This window comes from Solanum verrucosum, unplaced genomic scaffold, assembly GCF_900185275.1.
Source record: "Solanum verrucosum unplaced genomic scaffold, falcon-dt-bn FXZP01000261.1, whole genome shotgun sequence".
NCBI lineage: Eukaryota > Viridiplantae > Streptophyta > Magnoliopsida > Solanales > Solanaceae > Solanum > Solanum verrucosum.
Window position 1 is genome coordinate 9,148,318 of NW_026019969.1, and position 26,583 is coordinate 9,174,900.

The 26,583-nt window shown below is 30.0% G+C and overlaps 3 protein-coding genes across 4 annotated transcripts; 1 reads left to right on the plus strand and 2 right to left on the minus strand.

The window, feature by feature from the left end:
• Positions 1–2,390: 2,390 nt before the first annotated feature.
• LOC125816121 (transcription factor TCP8-like) lies at positions 2,391–4,923 on the minus strand. Its single transcript, XM_049495713.1, has 2 exons — positions 2,837–4,923; positions 2,391–2,713 (listed from the first exon to the last, which is right to left on the minus strand). Exon 1 carries the CDS (start codon positions 4,462–4,464, stop codon positions 2,851–2,853), a length of 1,614 nt encoding a protein of 537 aa, XP_049351670.1. The 5' UTR covers positions 4,465–4,923; the 3' UTR covers positions 2,391–2,713; positions 2,837–2,850.
• Positions 4,924–19,999: 15,076 nt separating this feature from the next.
• Positions 20,000–21,254, plus strand: LOC125815688 (serine/threonine-protein kinase-like protein At5g23170). The gene has a single exon (XM_049495227.1). The coding sequence runs from the start codon at positions 20,127–20,129 to the stop codon at positions 21,231–21,233; it is 1,107 nt and encodes a 368-aa protein (XP_049351184.1). The 5' UTR covers positions 20,000–20,126; the 3' UTR covers positions 21,234–21,254.
• A 1,387-nt stretch (positions 21,255–22,641) lies between these two features.
• LOC125816757 (40S ribosomal protein S12-like) lies at positions 22,642–24,643 on the minus strand. Of its 2 annotated transcripts, XM_049496377.1 has the most exons (5): positions 24,547–24,643; positions 24,253–24,304; positions 23,280–23,577; positions 22,984–23,049; positions 22,642–22,885 (listed from the first exon to the last, which is right to left on the minus strand). In XM_049496377.1, exons 2-5 carry the CDS (start codon positions 24,258–24,260, stop codon positions 22,826–22,828), a joined length of 432 nt encoding a protein of 143 aa, XP_049352334.1. In that variant the 5' UTR covers positions 24,261–24,304; positions 24,547–24,643; the 3' UTR covers positions 22,642–22,825. The 2 variants fall into 2 exon arrangements, with proteins under 2 accessions (XP_049352334.1, XP_049352335.1); XM_049496378.1 differs by lacking the exon at positions 24,253–24,304 and having other exon boundaries at positions 24,547–24,631.
• Positions 24,644–26,583: the final 1,940 nt, after the last annotated feature.

Consider the following 26,583-nt stretch of genomic DNA (forward strand, 5'->3'; position numbering starts at 1 on the left):
GGGATAACGTAAAATTTTGTTTTCCCGCCGAAATATAATAATTAATAATTATACATAAATTGATTGCAAGTCCAAAAGTTTGAGTCTTTTGTTGCGAAAATCACGGAATAATGGAAACTCAACTAACATTACTTTTCAAACTAGCGCAATTACTCTTTCTAGCTTGACGATAATAAGTGATATAATACGATTAATCCAATTGTATTGTACCATTAAAAGTACATTTAAGGAATGAAATCCCACATGATTAATGGAATAAGTGATCTCCGCATATGATTTTGAACAACCCTTTCCTTAGTCGAGCCTGATGTTCAACCTTTATATAATATATATGCATCTAGTATTGGATAATGTCTAAGCGTGTTGACACAGCGGCGAAGCCACCTTATCGAATCCCTTTCGACGAAAAATTATATTATTTATACATGATTAAAATAATTTTTTAGGTATATATAGTAGATGTCGATCTCCCTTCTCCTACTTCGTGTGTCTAGTTTTTCAAATTTTGAATCCCCTTATTGAAAATTTTGGCTCCACTATTGCGTTGACATCGTTAAAAAATGACTCATATAGTCATGAGTAAGCCTTTCCTCATAAACTATTTTTCAAATTTTAAGGTTTGAAAATGAAGAATTTTTCATAGACTTAACGTCTTACGAATTTAAATTAATCGGATCATTGAGTTTTGATGGTTAGAATAGTTGAATAGCAAAGGTAAAAATGATTTAGTGGTGCGTAGTGACTGCTCAGCCTTTCTGACAGACATGTGCAATCTGTGTATTCTCACCGAATTGTTTTCCCATCCCAAAGCACGTTTCTGTTTGTTTTTTTTTTACTATAAAGTAATAAAACTTGCAAAGTAATTGATTAAAGCTAAGTTTTGTCATAGACCTAGTTTACATTATAGTTGATTTTAAATACTATTAATTAACTTCTTATAATATTTCCGATAAAAACTAAAAGAAAATTGCATCAACGGACCAGACTGAGAATTCTGTTCATAGGAATCATCAATTATTACGAATAAATAACAAACCCACCATATGAGAATCCAATGCTAACAAATAGTATACTACAGTCAAATCTCATTTTACAAATTTATTTAAACTTATATGATAAAATATAATTATAAAAAGCATATAATATAATAAAAAATACAATTATTTATTATAATAAAATATTAGTATAAAGAAGTTTGACGATATATATATCTAATCCTATTTTCTTAGCAGGTTGTCAACCATTCAAATAAATAGTGCCAAAGTACATTAAAATAAATTTTTGAGCCGTATAAAATTCTTGGTAGTCACATGTGACCCACTACTATAATTTACAAAACAAAATCTTGAAATCAATATTTGTTCTTTTTTGCCAGAGGTGTATTAAAATGTCATAATGACATTTGGGGTTACATGAAAAAAGATTTATTAGTACCAACAAATCATTAATTAACGACAAAATGTAGCTGCCAGATATGCTTAAAAAAACACTACTTAAATTTAAGTGAAGACAATTAGAAATAGTATAAAAATGGTGCAAAAAAATGACAAAGCTACCCTCACCTGTAATAATTTAATGCAAGAAAATGATTATCTAATGAAAACAAGAAAGTCTTCATGAATTGACTGTACAAGCAAATTACAAAATGTCACTCTCAAAAGAGTTTTAACTTCTACAAAAATTTACTAAGATAAAAAATGTAGTACCATTAAAATCCGTTAATATGTAAGTTAAATTTTACAATAACTTTTTTCTCATTAGATTATTTTATCCTGTCATATATATTAGTAGAGGATAAAGTAATTTGATGAGATATCTCAAAATTATTATCTTTATTCCGCCAAGTAGACGATTCCTCAATGTCACTCTCTAGTTTCCATCGAAGAAACAGTAGCCTGGAGATATGGTTTGTTTCCAAAAATACTTGGACTAGATTTTTCATATTTTAAATTTCTATCCAGAAATGTGTATAGAGAAGTCACATGGGGATTCCTCAGTAAAGATAGGGGACACGTAAAAGAATAAAATGAAATTATTGAAACCAGAAAAAGGTATTTAGTACCATAAATACAACAACATGCTCCTGGTTATGTATTCCTCTTCAAGAAAAAGTTTCATTTTTTTTTCAAAAATAAAATAAAATGGAGTGAAAAAAATTAAAAAGTAAAGCTGCTAATTCCTCATCTTTCACCATGGAAAAAAGAAAAGAGACCATGAAAAAGGGTTTTTCCAGTTTACTATCCATTGTCAGTAACTTTGAGAAAAATGTTCTTTTATCACATTTTATTATTATGGACTTAAAAGGAAAGCGAGCCACATAAAAATGAAATAGAGGAAGTAATATTTTTGGATACTATAATAATTCTTCTTCTTTTTTAAACTGTTTTTTTTTTTTTTTTTTTTTTGCATATTTTTGATACACACAACAGCAAGCTGAGCATTTTTTTGAAAAATACTAAACACAAATATATAATCCTCCTATACAAATGTCTCTCTCTCTCTCTCTTCACTCCTAGCTAGGAACAAAACTAACAAAATACAATTCAAATCCTTCACAACTCTCTAGCAAAAGGTTCTCCAAAACAAACAAAAAATAAAAGGTAATAATGACAGACAAAACCAAATGACAACTAACATATACCTCTCTGTCTGTCTTCCATGAACTGAATCTTTCAAGCACTTTCACTCCATCACACTTAATAAATTTTAAAACCTGCACAACCAATTTAATTGCCATTGTGATGATAAAGTACACATAATAACAAATTCAACTATGAAAAAATTAAGCATTTGATTAATGTGTGTAAATACAACTAGTAATTAAAAAAGGACTCACCAATATTATAGATTTTACTGAGAATTGTTTGGATCATCTTCGTCGCTATCTGTAGGTTGAGGTTGATGTTGTTGTTGATGCTGGTGATGATCCAATGAGTGACTTTGTTGATGATCCGAATTCATATTCAAACCACCTCTTGAATACGCATTAAGAGCGGCTAACATGCCCAAATTAGTTTCAGACATTCCCAACCCAAGATGTTGAGATGGTTGTTGTTGCTGCTGCATTAGCATTGAGCCTAGTTGCAATGGATTTCCTCTCCCACTTTGAAATTCTAGATTTGGTGGGATATTAAACCTAGGCATGAAATGTAATGGTGCTTGAATAGTGTTTGAGCTACCCATAGGGAAAGGCCACATTTGAGACTCGAGTGTTGCAGTTCCTGATGTGCTTGCCATGGGAGAGGATAAAGTCTGTGCGCTCCCACTAGCCGTGACCGGCAGCATCCAGAACGGGCTGCCCGTAGTTCCACTGGTGGGCGGTGGTGCCACCGCCCATAACCCAGTGGCTGGCATCATGTTAGTATGCCGAAGCATATTAGACGATTGTCCAGCTACACCTTCTTGGGAATTAGGCTTATTAGGCAATTGCGATGAATTTCCTTTGAATTGCTTATTCGAAGGTGAACTAGATCCTCCAGAAGCTTCTCCTTGTTGATTACTTGAACCTTCCTCTTTGAACAAATCCTCTCGATATCTTTTCCGAAGGTAATTATCCGCCCCCTCTTGTCCACCTCCACCACCAGTACCATCGCCACCACCACTACCTCCAGGTATTGAGTCCGCGATTGGATTTTGCGTCAGAAGGTGAGTATTATGATGAAACCCTAGCATGTGCGAGAATCCTTCTTCAAAGGGATGAGGGGTATGATGGGCAGCGGCTAAAGCTAAAGCGCTGTGAAAAGAATGAGGAGCTGACTTAGAAGGAGGAGCTGAGAGAGTGGAGCCGCTGCTACGGAGGGATATGTTCAGAGTTGAAAAGTTTGCTGGGATTGTGCCGGTGCCAGTGGCAGCGATGATGGCTGGCTCGGCTTGCTGTAAGAGCCATTCGATAGTTTCTCCGTCGGACTTATGGCCTAATTCTCTGGTCAATTGAAAAACCCTAGCTGCACAGGCGGCTGGCATTCGGATGCGCCGCCCTCTCCCGTCAACCTTGGTGTGCCGATCCTTTGTTTGTCGCTTCGGTGGCGGCTGTAGCTGTTGTTGCACATGTTGTGTTTGTTGTATTGCCAGCTGCTGCTGAGGCTGAGATTTCTTATTTGGGTCAACTAAGGAGTCCGATCTAGTGGCAATTGCAAGAGAAGCGTCCACTAGATGAGGTGGCTGCTGCTGCTGCGGTGGAGTAGGCGATGAAGTAGAAGGAGAAGCACTAGTAGCAGTAGGACTAGCAGAATTAGTAATTGGAGCTTGTGCACAAGGCTGGATAGAAATAGAGGTCATAAAAGGAACAGATGATCTCCCATGTTGTTGTTGAAGCTGCTGTTGATGGTGATGGTGCTGGGAGAGTAGCTGGTACTGATGCTGGTGCTGGTGCTGTAGAGGTGGAGAAGGGGTGGTGTTATTGGTGGTAGTTTGTTGTTTACTATTGCTATTAGTATTGTTGTTTTGTAAATCAGTGAGTTCCATAATTTTGGGTTGTTTTAGGAGAGAGAGAAAGAGAGAGTGTGGTGGCCTGGACCTGGGTTGGAATGTGGGGGTGGGTGGGGTAATCAAGAATTTTGTTGGTGGGTTCAAGAAAACTGATGTATCTTTATCTGCCTTTTATTTTATTTTCCTTCTTCTGTCTGATGATTTGTTTTCTAACTTCTCAACCCCATCTCCATCTCTTCTCTTCTTCCCAAACTCAAAAAGAAAGAGAAAAAAAAGTGTGGAAAGAGAGAGAAACACAAGTAATTTTTTTTAAAAATAAAATCTTTAATTTGCAGAATTATAGAAATAACAGAGAGAAGTATTTGATAAGGTGGGGGCTAACTTGAAGTAAGAGTTATTGTGGGGTTCATTAGGTTTTTCTCTGATTGACTCTTGTTTTCTTCCCAGTAAGAAATAACAACAGAGAGTTAGAGAGAGAGAAGCAGATGAGGACCTGAATAGGAGAAAAAAAAAAGGATTCTGGAGTTTGATAAAGGTGTTGGGAGAGGGGGTGGGGGTTGGAAGTATTGTTCTTAAAAATAGATGTTTTTTATTAAATTAAAAAAAAATAGGTTGGGAAATTAAAAGAAATTTATTTTTTAAAATATTATTTACTGTTATATTTTAACTTGTTATACTAAATAATTAGTAACCAACAAGTTAGTCAGAAGTCTCGAGTTTGATTTTTAATATGAAATTTTTAGGCGTGAATTTCAATGTAGATATCAAACATTGTGATTTTAGGTATTCAACAAAAAAAAAAAAACGTACGAGTAGTTTCTTATTAATGTAAATTTTAATGTAGGTATCAGACATCAAAATTTGAGAACAAAAAGAAACTAATGAGTAGTTTTTTCTGTTGCATTGGAGTTGTTATCTTTTAAAGTATCTTATATTTTTGTGATCGTTGGAAACATAATTTTCATCTAGACAATTCAAAAATAATAAAGTTTTGTAAATTTAATATGTAATAAATATATAGATATAAAACTAAACTAACCTTAAATTTATAGTGTAATTCTCTAAACCCCTTTCACCCTCATCTCCTAGAGTTTAATTAAAGAATATTGTGAAATACTTTAGTGGTGAAGGCATGAAAAAAAATTAATTTTTTTTCTTAACTATTGCATGCATTTGAAGGTGATGGGGGTATAAATATCATGTTTTAGTAATTTATTAGACACACACTCACAATTTAATTAGCACTACTACTTTTTATTCTCTATAGGTCAATCTTAAGCTTTACGACAAGAAATTTTTTGTTAGAAAATTGATACAAAGATTGTCGTCATTATCCTCCATGTAGCTAGGTGCCCCACCAGAAATTATTTTACGATAGGCATGAAAAATGCTAAATAAAATACAAATGGCCACATCTTTGTTTTTTATATATATAAACGCACAAAATTAATCTACGTACGATAATTAATCACATACCACATTATTTCTAGCAAGCAATAGGGGGTTAAGTCATACAGAGTTGTACTAAATGTTTGACGATCCAAACATTTTCTTATAAACCTATAATGTCTGTGTATATCTCATACTATTTGAAATATTACGTACTTATGTAAAAATTTGACTAGATTGGTAACCATTTTTTTGAGCGATAACTGTTTAAATAAATCATAATTTGATAGAGAACGTTAACGGTATTCTTTTTGCCAAATTGTATCTCCGTAGTTGTAGTTGCCTCATTTATATACTTAATCATAATTTGATAGAGAACGTTAACGGTATTCTTTTTGCCAAATTGTATCTCCGTAGTTGTAGTTGCCTCATTTATATACTTACTTTATTTACTCTCAATGTTAGTAATATTGATAATAAAATATTTATTCTTTTTTTTTTCTAATTTCATTCTTACTGGTTTAGTTAGTGAAATATTCATTACTTGAGACGCTTAATAGATACTTAGATAGTGAATATAATTATGATTAATGATTATCAAAGTGAGTTTTTATAATTACACTCAGTTTTTAATATGAAACTGAGTGTAAAGTATATATGCCATGTTCCTCAATTAATTACTATAGGTTGTTTTTTTACATCATGATTGCAGTATATAACATAATCATAGCAATTGGTAACAGGTGTTACACTGCGAATAGATAGCACCCTCTTTAATTATGGGTGTATTAGTATAGCATTATCTTCTCCATTTGCTTAACCCAAAACTAATTAAGTAAGACACTGAGATTAATTGTATTTCAAGCATATTGTTCCAAGTTTAAAACATCATTAAATGTGTATAAATATTGTCCAGAGTAGCAGATATAGACATGAAGATTTTATTATTTTTTTCGTTTATTTTTGGGGGGTTGGGGAGCATCAGATAAAGCATCAAATGCAGTAGGACAACTCATACCAACCTAACCCCACATTTCTTCTTACTAATTATAATTATTTTTTTTTTAAAAAAACATTTGTATATTTATTTATTTTGTTTGTTTGGAATTTTTCGGAAATCCTTCTTAAAAAATGAACTGTAATTTTGGAAAAAAGAAAGTATAAACAAACATTGATTGCAATATAACTTTCTTTCGTCAAATATTAATGAATTGTTGACACTTTTGTTATAGTCTAAATTTCAAAATGAATGAATTTTTTTCAAAGTTAAAAAATATATTCATTATATTATTTCTTTTAATGGATTTTCAGCTATTTTGAAATCTCAAATAATGAAAAGAGTTTGGGAAGATTTTAAAAAATAATATTGACAAATCACCCTTTATTAATGTCATTTTTTGGGACTTTTTTTTATATCATATGATTTTAATTCATAACACTATTTCGAAAGTAATACTTCAAAAAACTATTATGGTCATGGATGGACAAATTTTTTGTGTAGTATGACTTTTTATTAATTGCTTAATGTATAATTCAATATTTGTACTTTAATTTAGTAATTCATTAAATTGATGTAAAAACTTTTTCGATTTGATTGACTTTACTCCTTATCTTATACCTACTAAAAGTCTTTAATTCTTGACTGTAAAAAAAATAATTCAAAAAAGCCAATAAATATATATATATTTTTTAAAGTTTGTAATACTTAATAATGAGGCAGACAAGTCCCATCTGGACCCAGTCATATATCTACCATTAATTAAATTAAATATTAAAAAAAAGATAATATAAACTAAGCATAAAAACCACACAACCCACATCCTCATCCTCAATCATCTTAATCCAATTATAGTATTTTTAGGGTTGGGTACAAGGTATATCGCCATTATTATAATAAGAAGATTAAATAATTATGAAATTAATATATTTTTATTAATAAATTAAAAATAAAATATAAAACAAATTTTCTATTTAAAATTGGAATAAATTTTACTTATGATTTTGATCTTGTTTTTGTTTAAAAAAATTATGATTTTAATCTTATTGTTGTTATTTTATCTCGTGAGTATTAATTCTGGTTAGGGGTGTTCACGGTTTGGATAAAAACTGATCCAAATCAAAAAACCAAACCAAACCGATTTTATTTGGGTTTGGTTTGGTTTGGTTTTAGATTTTTGAAAACCGATAGTATTTGGTTTGGTTATGGTTTTATTTGAAAAAAATCGAAGAAATAACCGAACCGGTGAATTATATACATATAATTTATTAATATACATACTTAATATATTGTTTTTATAAACAATTTTAAAGATCTTATACATATTTTCATTAAAATTTCTTTATAATTTACTTATTGAAAGCAAAAATTTCCAAGATGAAACATTTAATTTATTGATTTCATGTATATGAGTGTCTATTACAATTCTTTGTGGGACTGAAAATGTTATTTTCTCTTCCTTCTAGACCAATATAGTGAATTTTAAAGCTTTATTGATAGTAAATTTAGTGATCGAAAGTTCAGTAATTTAAGTCATTCTAACTATTTTTCGTTTTGAATGGATTGTTGTCACTTTTATCATATTTTAAATGAATTGTTTCTTTTATTTTTGTGTATGGTTAATAACCGAATAACTGAACCAAACCAAATCGCAACCGATAAATGTATATTATATTTGGTTTGGTTTGATTTTGATAATTTAAAAACCGATTAAATTGGTTTGGTTTTAATTTTGACCAATAACCGATCCAAACCAATCCGTGAACACCCCTAATTCTGGTAGTATTGTCCAATATAGAGTATGGTGGTATATATCAACAATCCCGAATCAGTTTGGAATCAAAATTAATATCACACATAAAATAATTGCAAAATTTATCCGAATATTATAATCTTTTTTCCCACCAATTAAATGATAAAGAATAAAAAGTTCAATTTTTGTGCAACATCAACATATACTGATTATGGTATTCCTGATTGAATGACATAAAAAATAAACTAAAAATATATAGATAATATATATTTTTTTATATATAATACTTATATATCTAGTATATAGGTAATGTTTTTTTAATTGTCTTGAGAAAGAGGAAGACAATTATAGCTCTGCTTCATTCTTCCTTTCTGGCAAATTATACTTCCGGGTTTTTAGATTTGGAGCATCAGCTATATAGATGTCTTTTTTTTTTTGTTCTCATTTTGTCCCACTTTTTGTTTTCGATTTTCCGTTTGGTATTCGATATTCACATTAAAATTAAATTTGATTAAATCAGAATTCGTACATTACAAGATCCAATTTTAATGAGCATTATATTGCCTGTACTGTCAGAGGTTTAAACTCGAAATTTCTAATTAAAGTTAAAAGAATCTCATTCATTCCACCACTTTTCTCGTTGATCAATTTTGTCCCACTATTAAAGTTGAACTACCCACTCATTTTGGAACACCATATATACTTCTCATGGTATCTAATTTTATATTTATACAAATGCTTTAATATATAATTTTTTCAAAAGTGCTAAATTGACTTGCGATTAGTTGTAAAGCTTCTATACATTAACCTCTATAATTCAACTTTTCAGGATCCCCAGGCGTTTGATTTCAGTTTTAATTCGTAAAACTTATTTATAGAAAGAAAAAAAAACTATTTTCCGAATAATCTTTTGGGAGAATCCTTTTGAGTATACTGTTGTCTGTGTAAAACCATTTAGTTGTTCAAATTTAAAATTAAATGTTTTCTTCCGTCTCAATTATTGTGTCATGTCCGTGTTAAAGTTTAACTAATTCAAATTTATCTTAGAGAAATCCTTTTTTCGAGTAAAACGCAACCTACTACAACAATACTTAGAACCAATGGTGGAGAATTCATTGAATATGTATAAATTATTAATTTAAAATCTTGTAACTTAAAATAATTAAAATTCAAATCTATAACCTTTAAATTCTGACTATGTCTATGTTTCTGCTTAAAACTCGAACTAAAAAATTCAAGTAAAATATAAATAAACACTACTTACCATTCTATCACTATCTTTAATAATCATAATTATACTACTAGTAAAGTCAAATATTTCAATTACTTATGGAATCAAACATCTTAACATTAAATTGGGAGCAGATATAAATGTACAAATATTGTGACTGTTATTCCTAATTTAGTGAAAACTGTTCACTGTTGTTCTTGCTCATCACTGTGGATTTACTGTTTACATACACCAAATTTTGTCTGGTTTCACATATGCAAAAGAGTTAATTGATTGTGACCTGCCATTTTTCTCTACAATCCTTTTCCAATTAACAAAATTTAATAATAATGGCATCACAATATTATTATTTTTCCCAAAAAAGTATTTTAAAATAAAAATTAAAGTAATTAATTATTACACAATTGTCAGAAATATTCAAACCTATAGCTAGGGGCTAAAAGAAGAAACAAACTTATTATTGGTCAGAGTACACTCCTGAAAATTTTGTAGTACTCAAATTACTCTGCACTTAAATGTTAATCTTCATTTCTTTCTGTTACCTTTAATTTACATCTCTTTGGCCTCTTTAATTCCAAATATTTACTGCTCCTTCCGTTCTTGTTTAGTTGTGACATTTTAGCTTTCACGCCTCTTAAAAAATTAGGTAAGTTTACTATTGTAATTTGTACCCTTACTTAGTGTTTTGTTGAAGTCAAAATTTTAATATATGAACATGAATTAATTTACTTTAATTAACTAGTTTGACCAATGAACATGAATTACTTATTTAGTTTTTCTATGTTAGATCAAATTTGTACTTTCAAAGGTAATAACTTTCAAAATAGAAGAATGCTAAAATTTATGCATTGATTTTGTCAAATAACAAATATTAAGAAATATTTATTTTTAATTAGGACGACATGTAAATAAGGACGTAGAGGCCGGAGAGTAAAGAAAATATTGTTGTCTAAAATAACCCCAAACCCAAGAAAAAAAGAGACTGAATTGTGGGGTTAGTTAACCTAAAGTAACTGAAAGCTGCAACTTTCTCTAGAAATTTAATTTTTATTTCAAATCTGTGATGAGGTAAAAAGTAAGTGTAAACATACATAATAAAGTGTACTTGTATGATGAAGAAGTGAAATTCTTTATTATTGTTAAGTAGGCCTTTATTTTAGTGCATTAGTACTTTTTTTTTACAGTGGTTTGATAATATATATGACTATATGAGAAAGTGTGAATGTATCATGTGTCACTTTCATACTGAATTAGAGGTTTTGTCCTAATGGTCCAATTGCAAATCATAAGGGTACATTCACTATGGTTTGTAAACAGAGTGTTTGGTGAGATTCATCAAGGTTGTTGTTTCATTATTACTCTCAAGGAAACCAACAAAATATACGAAACTATTTTTTGTACTTTTTTATTTAACAATTTAGTATCAATAATTCACGGGTCAGACTTACTAATTTGAATTTATACATGATACACCCTTTAACGAGACAAAATGGTCTCAATTAAAAGAATTTGCATTCTGAAAGAGCTCAACTTTGAGACGTCTATTTAAACATGAAAGAGTTTTAAACAAGTTACTTTTTATATATGATTGTGTATGCTGGTTTTTGAAAGTCGTATGAATGCGAAATATAGAATTCAAAATGGAGAGAAATTACAAATTTAAGAAAAGGGGGGGGGGGGGGGGGGGGGGGGGAGATGAATAGTTTTCTTTTACAAATGGACTTTGTCCTAAATCGGTGAGGGTGCGCAACATTAGTCTGCTAAAAAGTACTTCTTCTGATTCTTAAAGCGTTGAAAAGAGTCTTTAGCTAGTATAACTATATATCTTTTTTAATAGTTTGTTATATTGTTTTCGCTAAAGCTCGAAATGATTAATGATTTTTTTAATCTCACAAGATAGTATCAATTACGGGAGGCGGACATAAAATAGCACGATTATGAGTTTATCTAACTAATTAGATACAACAACCTACTCAATCAAGAAAAATGAAATTGGAAGAAGAGAATAGGAATATAGACACTTCACCTAAAATGGTTCAAATATGAATATTATATTAACAACGTACGAATAATAAGCCAAATCAAATCATATATGCAAATCATATTTTTGGGTATCATATTATAATAGGTCATTAGAATAAAAACAATGATATCACCAAATATATATATATATATATATATATATATATATATATATATGGCTTAGAAAACAAACTATATATATATTATTTATATAATTGATGGAATAAGACTTATTATGAATCCTATAAATGGTGCACGTAAGTCTTTTCAATTTAGACAGCTATTGGTAATTTGTCTCTAAATCTCTCATTATCAAAGTCACTTTCTTCAATTAATCCTTTCTTTTCAACAACATCATTATAGTAATTAAGATATTCTATATTATTGTGGCCTGGAATGGAAATGATATTATTTTCCTTTGTTAAAAAAGACTTTTCTCCATTTTAATTTGTGTGTTATATATATAGAGTTGTTGTTTTTTGCTATTAATTTCGATTTTTTCTTATATGTACGACTTAGGTAAATGTTTTTTGATTTATTATATAAGCATCCCCTTTCAATTTCTTTTTTCAGTGCTTTGAGAGAATTAATTAAAATGTCGGAAGATTAGGTGAGGAACATAAATAAAAACAATTGTTGTCATGCTTCAATGTCAATTTAATAATATGAATCTTCAACAATCACTAGAACAAAAGTAACTTTTAGCAGCAATAAATAGACATATTTATAAAGAGTGCTAAAGTTTTTACCGACACTAGTTAAGTGTCATTAGATTCAATGTCGCTAAAGGCATTAGGACATATACAAAGAGTGTTAATTGCCGTTAATTAATTGTCGCTAAAGTTCATTTTTGATATAGTGAATTTAGGTTTTTAGCACAAAGAGTTATTTATATTTTCTATATTTGTACAAATAGTGATAAAAAAAATTTAAGTAAATTTTGATTCGAGATTGTCGTTTACCTACACATTAATTAACGTACAAAGGTCCACAATATATATCAAGGAGAGTTATTGATGCTCCTTCACTGAAAAATTACACTATTGAATTAACGACATTTCGACCAAAGGCTGTACTAGATCAGATAACTAAAATGGTAAGTATCTCTCCATTCTTAATTAAAAAATTTGATTTAGATCTAAAGTCCTAGATGTCGTCCTTAGAGAGTACCCAAAATGATGTAAATTAGGATTATTAATCAAGTCTCAAAATCGATACTAGACGCTAATTACCTCTAAGGTTTATGCTGGATCAATGCTCTACATGGTATCATTATCTAATGGGAATTTTCATAAAGGTTTTGAACGAAATCACTCATTTATTGTTGTAATAAAGTTTTACTATGATGAATTTTGGAATTATTTCACAGTATAAAAAGGAAGGAAAAAGATATTTTTGACCATTGAAGAAATGAAGTTCTTTTGGGAGACAAATGAGCAACCAGCGAAGAATCCAATGAACTAGTCTTAAATACTACTACTGTATTCCCAAATTAAAAATCTCACTTGAATTCTTATCAAGTTAAATAATATCATATAAATTACGTATACAAAAAAAAAAAAACCAGTGAATACTAATCTATAATCGCACAAATTAATCAAATGATGACTTCAGACCACAAATTACACAAAAATACTTTTTATTAAATTTTGAATCAAGTCAAATAATATCACATAAATTACATTATACGAAGTATATTTATTTTTTTCACCTCTTTTTCGTTGGTTGTACGTAATCCAAGAATATTGTATAGTTTGAGAATTGACACTCGAGATTTTTTAATTTTTAGTTTTAAAAAGTAAAATAGATACAGTACCTAAAAAATGACCCTACAATCAGATGGAAGTAATTAATTGGTAGAACTACCTCTTTAATTTTTCACTGAATTGTACGTGTGTGTGGAATTATTGACTGAATTGGTACCACATGAGTAGATTTGTACTATGCCTGTTTAAAATCAATGCACCTATAGCCAAGTCAAACATATTTTAATAACTACTATTTTTTTTTTTTTTTTTTTTTTGGGGTGTTGTGAGTAAATGAAGATAGTGAATTTGACCCAATTATTTACCATATTAGGGTAATATAATAGGAATTAATTTTACCACACCTGAATTCTTCTATCTCAACTCATCATTTCATTTTTACTAACTTTATGCACAGCTAGCTGAACTCCATAATGGGTGGTAAAAATCCTACTTTTATTATTAACCTTTTTTGGTCCTAGCTTTTAAAAGAATAATTAATGTATTAAAAAAATGTAAGGGGAGTTGCTGAAATAATTCTAACTATGACTTATATTCCTGGTTTGTTTTCATATAATTTATTTTAGATTATGATGGTATATAATCAGGGCCGTCTTAACCCCTAGACCACTAAAGTTATCGCTTGAGGCCCATATATTTTGGGGTCCCCCATTTTTTAAAAACAACTACTTATATATGTTATTTAAAAAAAAAAAAATTATATGTACTATGAGTGTTATGATTTATACTAAGAAAATTGCATATGAGATGAAAATAAACTTAAATCTCGTAAGAAACAATTTGATGAAAATATGGATAGCGAAATCACAAAGTCCCTTGAAGAATCTTTTAGAGTTAATTGCTTTATATATGTAGAGTATGAAAATATTTGAACCAATTGAATCATATGAAAATATTTTTGATTTCTTATTTAGTGGTAAAATATTGAGATCACTACATGATGAGAATTAAAAAAAATAAATTGTCTTAACCTTGAACTTTCTTTAACACATAATAGTTATTCTGATATTGATGATTTTGATTTATTTTTTGACTTAAAAGTGTTAAGGGAAATAATACAAGTAGAAGATAATGATCTAATGAGAATCTCCATTCTCATAAAAATACTTGATTCTTTTCCAAGTACACATATTGGTTATAGAATAATGTTAACAGTTCTAGTAACCGTTGCCTCAGTCGAAAGAAGCTTTTTCGAAATAAAAAATTGATTAAATTTTCTTTAAGATCAACAATGTCTCAAGAGAGATTGGATGAATTAGCTATATAATCATTTGAAAAGGAATTATTAAAACAAATTGATTATAAAATAATACCTAATGATTTCGCATCTAAAATAGCTAGAAAAGTAGATTTTAAATAAAAGTATATATGATGAAAAAAATTAAATATTAGGGCCCCTCTCTTAAGTTTCGCTTGAGGCCCCCAATGTTGTTGAGTCGGCCCTGTATATAATATATCAAATAATATATTTCTTTAAAAATTATTTAGAAAAAGTTTTTTATAAGACACATTCAATCCAGTTTTTACATTGGCTGAATTAAGTGGGCCGATAAAATGGGTTGATTAGTTAAAAAAATTAATTAGTGAATAATTAATATTAGAAAATAATGTTAATTATTTAAAATATTTTGTGAAATTATACTAGATGATTATTTTTGTAATCATATACAATCTATAAAGTGACCTAGAAAATTCTATACACTAGCGAAAATAAAACAAATATTTTAATCTTTAAAAAAGTTTTGTATTCTCCATTAGTAGAATATTAACACTGAAATCTTTTTAACTTGAATGGAGGAGAGATATTTAATTAAGTAATGATTCTTAAGATATTTATTAGTTCAATTGATCGAATAGCGAAACGACACGTTTAAATTGCAATCATTTGAGGGTTAATCAAAGGATTAATTAATTTGGTATGATCTTTGGATTTGGGGTGGTGGAAAAGAAGATTTCATTAAGATGAAAAAAGTCCAAAAGATTGCCAATCCAAATAAAGAGTTAAAAAATTTGCAGTCAATATTTTGGACTCCAATCAGTTTTCACCATTTTGCACAATCACATTTCCATATTTTATTAAAAGAAAATGATGGTAGAGTGGCAGTGCAATTATTATTCTGAAGTATTTCTTATTTCTGAAGGGCTGTCTTTAGTCTCATCATAAAGCTAGAATGATAGATAATATTGATTTTAGGGGAAATACATAATTACCCCATTCAATTATAACACTTTTTTAAAAAAAACACTCAAACTTTATAAGGGTCCTAGTATCCCACTAAATAATTTAAAAGTGATATAAATATTTCATCTTTCAATTAATCCCACTTATAAAAAAGAAGGTGTAAGCACGCACTAATTATAGTTTGCCACCTGTCAATTTTTATATAATTTCCTAATCTTTGTTTTTATTTATGTTTTTTTTTTTAGTTTTAATTCTTTATTTTTTCTTTCTTCGCTTAACCCATCCGTTGGTCTTCTTCGTTGTGGAGTGGCCGTCATTGCTACAACACCATTTACAACACTAAATCAAAATTAAAACTGGAAAATCAAATCCGCTTTCAAAATTTATTGTTTTCAAATTAAAATTTCTATCAAAGTCTTCTTTTTATGTGTTTTGCCTATGATTTTTGCTCTAAATCAACTTGGGTTGTATTTGAAAAAAAACATTGAAATAACGCCGACGACTCTATCTTCGAAGTTGCCATCATCTTTCCAGAGATTCTCACCCCAGACAGTCAAGAAGGAGAAGAAGAAATACGAGGATGAAACAACAAATCTGTTGTTGCTTCCGTTATCAATGGGATTTTTTTATCAGTGAAAAGGCATTTTATTTTATGTACTGAGATTGTGTTATTTAGTTACAATTAAATCTCTCTGTCGAAATCCAATCTAAATGAAAAACGAGAAGAGAGCAAAAAAAAAGAAAAAAAAAACTTCAAGCTCCTTCAATGGTGAAGCTCGGGAAGGAGAAGAAAAAAAAATTAATAGTAAAATAATATATAATTAATAAAAAATATTGCAAAAGAAAAGTTTAATCTTACTTTTTTTGATTTCCACGCTCTTCAGGCGAGTGATATACACTCTCTCTATAAAATATCGAAAAATGGTTCAATAATTTCACATTAATCTAGTTAAGTGGTGTATTAGGACCCCCGCAAAGTTTAAGTGTCTTTTTCAAAAATAGATCTTACTTTAATGGGGTAATTATGTATTTTCTCTTGATTTTATAATGTCTCTTACTTTCTTTTGATAATCATGATGTCTGAGTCAGTTTACGCATATCTTGATTAGTTTTGTGTAATATATATCATTTCTCATCAGCAATAAGTATCATGTAACTCTATTCACTAAGACTAAGACAGATGAAAAAAAATTACCAATGTGTTTTTTGCTTTGTTGAAATTTAACTCACTCACTTTAAAATTCCAATACAAGCATATATATTTTTCTGTTACTATGTCATTCCAAATAAAAAGCATTCGTATGCATTAAATTGTTTTTTTTTTTATTTAAAAAGAACATCATACTATAAACTACAAAACCTATAAGTTTAGGATTGTGACAATTCCTTGAAAGAGATGGGCCTATTTTCCCTCAAAGTTGAGACTCTAAATTCCTTCTTTTATGAAACATTATTGCCTCTATGATGGTACTACATAAAATTTGAACTTAGCTTCCTTTGTAGGGCATTTATTATTGGTCTAAATTGATCCATTTTCAAATTTGATGTAAACAACACACTTATTATAAACTTATATGATTCCCTACTTATTAGGCACATCTACATTAGTCCAATTTTTTTTTTAAAAATACTTAGTTTATCATTCGTCGATTTTACCATGTTTTCGCTATATTAGTTTGATCTGAAAAAAATTTAAGCATCCATAGTTACCTTATATGGATGTAGGTCTTTAACTTAATTATTGATATTCTCCCTATTAATGTGTGTCAGATTGTACCAATTAATACAATTTAATGTTATAAACATTGTATGTATTTGTTCCACTATAAAAATAAATAAATCGCTAGAAACATATATAAATGTATCATTCGGTCATCTAATTTATTAACATGGTCGAAGTATTGATATATTTTGATTGTATATATAATTTGGCTATGGAGCGCAAATAGCAAAAATGTAGCCAAAGAGTGCTAATATGATTTTTATCTTTGCTACTAAAATTTACTCTAATATATAATCATAATAAAGAAAAGTAGTAATTATTATTAGGTATTGAAAATTTATAAAAGAGCAAATAAAGCAATTAAAAATCTTAGTAAGAATGGAGCGGTTTAGATTATGACTCGCATTTTAATCCATTTCAGTCCAAGTAGCTTTTGGGTGGGTCAATAACCCACTCATATATTAATTCAACTCATTTTGACTTCCCCAAATTCAATCTAACCCATCTAATGGCATCTCGATACACTAACGATACATGGTATACATATTTTGTGAACTAGATCACACAAAGGTATTGACCCGTACTGGAGTAATTGCAAAAGAATCTGGGCTTTTATTAGTTCTAGGGCTCTGAACTTGGGCCTCGTAATAGTTGCAATTGAACTCTTTGTTGATTGTGTGGCTTCTTTGTCTGTTATTGAGTACTGGGCTTTTATTAGTTCTTGGGCTTTGAACATGTAACAAATATGTATTATGGGCCGTTAATGGGCTCGCCGTTTTCTATTTTGAAAAAACTGTTTTGTGGGCCAAAATTCAGTACATCCACAATCTTAAGATGGGCCAACCTGAAGGATGTATCAGATTCACCTGTCTGTTGGTAGAATTCATTTTTTTAAATATTTTTTCCATATTTTTTTATGTCAATTTGCATGGAGAATGAATAGGGGGAATTCACAAATAACCAATTTTCAACCCGAGTAATTATAATCATGGAGTTTTATTCGTAAGAGTCGAGTTGAAATTGAAGAATTGAAAAGTGGGTAACCCTCGGTATTATATGGTAGAATAATACACCTAAGAGTGGTAAAATCTTTATTTATTAATTACATAGATGTCTCGAATTTGAATCAGCTAATAACATTTCGTAAAGAAAATTGTAGGTTAATGGGTGATTGTAGCTGTGACACTACAACTATGCTGCCAGGACTAAAAAATGAGAATGAGATTTTATAAATTTCGAAAAGCAAAAAAGGAAGGGACAAGCCTAAGACAATGAAATTAAAATATTTAAAAGTTTTCTTCAGCTTTTAGAAAAGTAATTTAGCATATTAAGACCTTATAATTCCATAAAATGAGAATCTTTTTTGATCCCAAAAAAAAATAAAAAAATTAACTGGACCATATGGTACACAAAAAAGTAAGAAAAAGTAGAATAGGGCCCAAAAAACCAGCTAATTTTACCACTCGCATTACTCGTCAGAGTTTGCACTTTTAATTTGCCTTTTGCTCTGCCCAACCCTTTTTACTTTTTCTTTGTGCTCCTTCATTTTTCAAGTGTTATGATCGATTTTGTAAGTATTCTAATTAATTTCATAAGCTATTGGAGTATGTTATTTTTCACTAATAAAAGTATCAGATAGCTTCGTTCACTAATATTTGAACATATAAGAATAAATCGCTTACTATTTTTATTTCAATTAAAATTTGAACTTAAAAATAATAATTCTCAACTCAATATATTAATCATTAGGCGACAACCTAGGGCACATTTTTCTTTTTTCTTTTAAACTTTTTTTAACCCCACCACTGAAAAGAAAAACCTCAATGAATCTTATATTGTCTAGTTGGAATTATATTTGTAGCATTTTTATTATTATACTTAGGTTTTTCTAATACACATTAATCTTTTAGAATATTTGTTGTAAATGGTGCTAATTAAAAGGTTTTTTGTGGAGTGGAAAAGTTCAACAGGAATGTGAAGAGAGAGAAACAAAAGTTACAACACTTTACATTTCCGAAGATATATTAGGTTTATACTTGTAAGATTTATTCACTCAGTTTCAATTTATTTATCACGCTTTTTCTTAAAGATTATTTTAATATTTTTTTTATCTCTTTAATTCTAACATTTCATGTGACAGGTTTACATTACAGTGTTAAAGAACATGTTGATACTTCTATGCAACTTTAATTTAACTCCATAAAATTAATAAGAAAAACTTTATTTTTTTAAAAACTCCGTGTCAAACAAATTGAAACGGAATAAGTTTTTTCCACCGATATATATACTAAAAATACGGCTTTAAGTAAGTGGTTATACTAAAAACTTCTTGTTGTTAGAGTCAAATCAAATTAAAATATGAGAAATGCATATAACTAAAATTTGTTAGATTTGGTCATATCCAAGAAAAAAATTCGCCTTGATACAAGTCATCCGTTGTAACAATAAATATTTTATTTACATGTCATATTATATATGTACAACTCCAATAGACTAAAAAGAGTTTATTTAATTTGCTGCCAAATATATTCCCTTGTTTTTCTATATATTAGACCTCCAAACTCACAAAACAAAGAATGCTCCTTTCATAACCAAAATATGATTATAAACAACCAAAATCTCTAATTTTCTCTAAATGAAGGAATTTGGGTATAAAGAGCTTGAAAAAGCCACAGAAAATTTCTCACAATCAAGACTCATTGGTAAAGGAAGTCATGGATGTGTATACAAAGGCATATTAGATGAAGGTAAGAATATCATAGCCATAAAGAAACAATCATTGGGTCTTCAAAAAATTCAAGACAACTCCAAACTCGAAAACGAAGTAAGTATTTTATCGTCTTTGCCTGAAAACTCTTTCATCGTTAACTTTCTTGGAACGAGTCATCATTATCATGACGATGACGACTCGTGCAAGAATGAAACTTTTCTCATCATGGAATACTTGCCAAATGGCACCCTTTATCAAATGCTTCATGCAAAAAATAATATCCTTCCTAATTGGCCCAAACGTGCTCAAATAGCCATTCAAGTTGCTAAAGCAATCCAATTTCTTCACCAAACTAAGCCTAATTCAATTGTTCATAGAGATATAAAGTCAGCCAATATTTTGTTTGATTCAAATTGGAATGCTAAGTTGGCTGATCTTGGACTTGCTTTAAGGATGAAAAATGATCATCAGGACGAGTCACCGAGTCATAGTTCTAACTCGGTGACTCGTCCTGCTGGTACGATCGGATATCTAGATCCTGATTACACAAAACCAAGCAAATTAAGCACGAAAAACGACGTGTTTAGTTTCGGGGTCCTACTATTTGAAATTATGTCTTCAAGAAAGGCGATCGATGTATCGAAATCGCCTGTTTCTATAGTTGATTGGGCAACAAAATTAATTAAAGAGGGACAAAGTTTGGAAATTTGTGACAAAAGAATGCATGTACCATGGTACATGGAGGCCACGATAAAGAACATGTTAAGCATAGCCACACGTTGTGTCTCTCCAAAGAAAATAACAAGACCAACAATTGAAGAAATTGTGATGGAAATGGAGAATGTGATAATTGAGCCAATTAAGTATCCTTTATGGAATATATTACGAGGCCTAACACTTTTGAGAAGGAAAAGAAAAAGATGTAGAAAAAATTGTTGTATTATTACTACAAATAATGTTACCAAGACATGTGCGCAACATGAAAGGAAGTTATTGATTAGGGAAATATTGGCAGATAAAGTCACGGAGTAGATGCAGAGGCGAATTCAGAATATTGATCGGGTTCAATTTTTGTGTTCTATTGAATCATGAGCTACATTCACCTATGATTTGATGAATGATGATGAGGATAACTAAGTGATTGTTATTTCTATATTACGGTAACAATGCCTTTATCGAAGCAGAATAAGTCTAATACGGGTGAGTGGATTACAACTCGGAGCAGTCAATAATGAGGCTTTTTAGGGGCATGCATTGCCAAACACAAGATTCCAAAAGTAGGTAGAAGTAGAATTATTTATCAAAGATATTGTAATTTACTACTTATTTTGTATGGTTTTTTTCCTATAAATGACGTGTTATTCTTTGGTGTCGTTACGCTTTTATCTATGGCTTTTTGGGGAACTCTTAGTGAAATATACATAAATTCTCCAACATTTGCATTGGGAGAATGTTTTGACCAGAATGTTTGTAGTTTGATTTTGCTACTCACGTTTCTGAAACAACTATATTTGTCATATTTCCTTATTTGTTTGAGGCAGAAGATCTATCGAAAATAGTCTCTCACTCTATAGAGATAAAGTTTTATTTACGTTAGACCCCACTTATGAGTATGATATTGTTTTTGTTGCTTACCTACTCCAGCTATACTTCTTTTAAGAGATTAACGTTTCATTAACATTCTAATTTGTTATATTTACTCAAATTTAATTCTATCACGTAACATCATAAAAGAAGTGCACAGCACTTAGAATTTTCAATTAGTGAAAAGTTTGGATTAGACAAAATTTCTTCGTACTCCAATATGACTCATCATAATCCCCTAATGTTTTGTATTTTTCTGCTCGTGTCAATATCTAGTCGTATCGTGTTGTCTAGTCTGTGTTCATGCAACAACAGGAATTTTATTTTATTTTTCAAAATAAAAATTAGTTAGGATTTATGGGGGAGATTGAGAATCATACTGTGTTACATTTCACAAAAGTCTGTCTAAAAAGAAAATGACTTTATTCTGTAGATGTATTATATTATTGTTTCGAAAGATTTGTGTGATCTTTGTCAATTGTAAACAAAATGAACCGTACGTGTAAAGGTGGTAAAGGAATATCGACTCTAATGAATAAACTAGTACATGTGATTAAACAAGCATGATAGATACCCTTATCTCAATTAAAGAAGATAAAATATTGTCAAATCAACCTATAGGATAAGTAACGCCTAATCTTATTTTTCTCAGCGATAGTACGTATCGTCTTCAACATTCAAATAGCAACCAAGTGGATGCGTACTTAAGCTATCAAAGCATGCCAGAAAAAGAAGTAAGAATGGAGAACTTAAACAAAAAATTAAAAAAAAACTGTTCCAGAAAGGAAATAGTGAGACTTGTCAACCAAGTATTAGAGAGTGCCGGAAATAGGTAGGATCATTACTTAAGAGGGCAGTTTCAACCAAGTATTAGATGATCCTCCCTGATGGGAAAACAAAATTGGAAGTCACAAAAATAACTTGTTTAAAATATCACAAACTCAACTCTAATGCAAGCAAGTACAGATAAATATAGAAAAACATAGCCTCAGGGGATCCTCTAGCTCCATTAGTCCTAAAGCTCCATTTCCAATTTCTATCTAATGAGACTTCACATACTCTTGGACGATATGGAGACCCTCGGTCTCTTCACCGTAATCCTGAAGAACAATCACAAAATTTATTATGATGTATACAAGCTGTAGTGGGCAACTTATCATGTACTGTTTACGCAAATGCAAAAATAAAGGATGTGTACCTTCACAACAACACAGCCACAACCAACAACCTTCCTTGCTTTACCTTCAGAATCAATCTTACATAACTGTAAAAGAAAAAAGATTATAGTCAACGAGTAGTTAAATTTTAATTTACATCATACACTTCAATAAACATGGTTAATAATCAGAATAACCAACAAAGTTAATAATCAGAATCCTCTGGTGCCATATATACCATGTGAAAAAGCATAGGTACATTATTAAGCAGCTAATCAGGTACGGTGAAGACCGAGGAACCTTAAATTCCACAACTAAAGTTTCATGAATTACTTACACCAGCCCATTCGCCAAGAGTCTTTGCATTGGGAACTGTAATCAAACTGACATTGTGATCAGCACAAAGTCCTTTCACCAGTTTGACATAATCTGGCTGATCACAGTCCTCTGCTAGCACACAAAGCTGTGCAGCATGCTTCTCAATGACCTTAGCACCTTCATGAAGTCCTCGAGCAAGCCCTCCATGAGCTTTAGACTTCCTGAGCACCAGCTGTAGAGCAGTCATGATATCCATGGGCTCTCCAAGTGCTGGAGCAGGAGTCTCAACAGCGGGAACAGCAACAGCAGCATCCTCTCTGCAAGTATACAAATGTCAGATAAAGTACACCTTATATCAAAGGTTCAAGATAGACACATATCAATGGCCATATTGGCACAGCAACAATTACCATCCATAGGCACATAACAATGGTATAAAAGATAATTCCACATGAATCACAAACATCAATACAGAATGTTGTAAAAGGTTTCCCTGTAATGGAGTACAGGACCATCACAGCAAATAGTAAACTTAATCTAAATATGCAATCTCTAATCTAGCCAACTTTTTATGATTGATTTTGTCTACATCCAGATAACATAAACAATGTCCACACAGCTATAAGTTTTACAATATATAAGCAGAATTAAAACACTCATCTAGGGTAATGAATTTCATTACGCTTCGACATATTAACAAATCAGTATTGGATAGTTTTATTAGTTGGTTTCATACGAAGTCATTAAAATAACTAGTCTGATTACAGGGAATGTTTTGGTTCTAGTTTCATGAAATCTAGAGACAATAAATTTGCACATTACACTTACCTAAAAACTATTCATTATAGGACAACCAAATCATCAAACAGTTAAAGATTTATCACAGGTCTAGATCACTACAAACCAAAAAGATAACAACTTTAAAACCAGAAAGAATCAAGGAAACAGAATTTTAACAAGAGATCTTAAAAATGGCAAATGGCAACACTTACCCAGACATTTTTTCTTTCTTGATAAAGGTTAAAACCCACAAAACCCAGCAACCTGTTGTTTCCAAAAAGTCGAACACGAAACTCAGTCAGGTAAATAGAATCAATAACAGACTCCATAAACCCTCATACTAAATATATCGTGTCAACTCATCCAAAATTGAACCACCCCCAATAAAATTTTTTAAAAGATTGATTTCACAATAGTGTAAAAAGATCCATTAAACTTCCCAGACACTAAAGAAAATACCAAAATCATGGGTTTACAGTTCAGTTTAGAAAAAAAGGGCTTCTAACCTTCAAGATTTTACAGACGAAGCAACTGCTCTGAGAGGCTGCAGTAGAGGCAAAGGGGGCGTTAGGGAAGAAGAGATGAAAAAAGTTTATATATATATATATATATATGAGGATCTAAACGGCAGCCCTAAAAAAGCCCTGTAGTTTAACTTTATTGGGCTCTCTTAGTTGGGCCCAAAAAAGAAAGCATTCCTATTCAACCTCTTTGTACACTAAGTTGGGCCCAAAAAAGCATTCTTTTGGGATATATATTGGGTCCAAAAAGTCCTATTACTAATTTATGTATTTTTCAACTTACTATTATTGATTCAATCAAGGGAAAAAAACATACATATACTTGGGGGTGTTCATGGGGCGGTTTGTCAAAATCAAAATTAAATTAAATTAATTAGTTTTTAAATTATTAAAATCAAATTAAATACAATATACATTAATTGATTTGGTTGTTATCGGTTTCGTTCCGGTTTGGTTCAATTAATCAGTTATTAACCATACACAAAAAAAAAGATTCAATTATAAGAGGAAAAAAAAGACAACAATTCATTCAGAACAAAAAATTGTTAGAATAACTAACAGTACAGAAGTTTCATTCACTTAATTTACTATGAATAAAGCTTCAAAATTCACTATTTGTCTTATATACATGAACCAATAAGATAAATGTTTTCGTCTTAAGCGTTTTTACTTTCATAAATAAATGACAAAAAAAAATTGTTGAAAACATATAGAGGATATTTAAAATTATTTATAAAAATAATATATTATGCATGTATAATAATAAAAATATATGTATAGAATTTATCGATTTGGTACTGTTCTTTCTTCATTTTATTGAACATAATCAAACCAAACTAAATATTATCAGTATTTTAAAATCTTAAACTAAACCAAACCCTAACTCATATAAAATCAATTTATTTTCGATTTGGCTTGATTTATCGATTTGAGTCGGTATTTATTCAAACCATGAACACCCATGCATATACTATTTAAGGATCAATATGATAGTTTCTTCTAAAACCTAACAAATAAGGTAAGAAATTTAAACAAATAAAAAAACACGGTAAAAAATAACAATAATTAAATGTATGACGTAGATTATTGATACTTTTCCTTTATTTTTTCTCAGTTTATTTTTCAACATATACGATTTTGTTTTTTCGCTTTACATAGTATTTATTTTTTTTGTCTCATTAACATCATTATTTGTATTAAATTTTCAATGATATAACTTGAAAAATTTGAGGAACTTCAATTGTTTTCAGTGAAAGAATCACTTCATTGCAAGTATGACGGATGTCGAATGTAAAATGGTATAGCAACATTTCAATCTTTGATTAAACAAGGTGAAAAATATGTCGTATCAGCTCAAATATTCATCCTTTAGTACCAAAAAAAACATGAATAATTAAATTCTTAATGTTTTGTAAATAAAAGAAAATTTTATTTATGTATTGTAATTTAAGTTCTTAAATACATTATATATGTGATTTTTTCTTGGAAAAATTACTTATATACACATCATTAGTTTACTTATTTTCTATTATTCCCTTCTTTTTTTAAATATTACTAAAATCCCTTTATTTACTCCTTAAATCAAACTCCCGGATACATAACTCCATATCTCCTAACCCACGTTTCTCTCCCCAATTTCTCTCTCCTGAAATCACGCCATATTTTCTCCCATGATCTTATCATTCTAATTTTGAATTTGAATTTCAAGATATTTCTCTCTCCAGTCAAAGGATTTCTCATTCCTTCTAGGTATTGTTTCAATTTCATTACTTTCGCTCATAGTTGTTAGTTTTTTTTTAAATTCAAAATTCTGATATATTTATGGAGGATCCTCCTTCATTCAGTTTAGGTATTACCCAGATAATGCCATCCAACACTAATCATGTTTATGATAATGAAGATCTAAATTGGGCTGAGAATAGATCGAAAAAATTGCATGATCCCCTAGTCATGGCCAATATGAGTATCGAGAAGGTGAAGAAGGATGTGCCTTCTTCTTCAAAAGCAAAGATTGGAAAAATC

What these genes read in the sequence shown, in the direction of transcription:
- LOC125816121 (XM_049495713.1), bottom strand. Translation starts at nt 4,464, where the DNA reads ATGGAACTCACTGATTTACAAAACAACAATACTAATAGCAATAGTAAA.
- LOC125816757 (XM_049496377.1), bottom strand. An exon ending in CTCTTGGCGAATGGGCTGGT is followed by an intron (nt 23,050 to 23,279) that starts GTAAGTAATTCA and finishes TTTCTTTTACAG; the next exon opens with TTATGTAAGATTGATTCTGA. An exon ending in GTGGCTGTGTTGTTGTGAAG is followed by an intron (nt 22,886 to 22,983) that starts GTACACATCCTT and finishes ATTGTTCTTCAG; the next exon opens with GATTACGGTGAAGAGACCGA.
- LOC125815688 (XM_049495227.1), top strand. Translation starts at nt 20,127, where the DNA reads ATGAAGGAATTTGGGTATAAAGAGCTTGAAAAAGCCACAGAAAATTTC.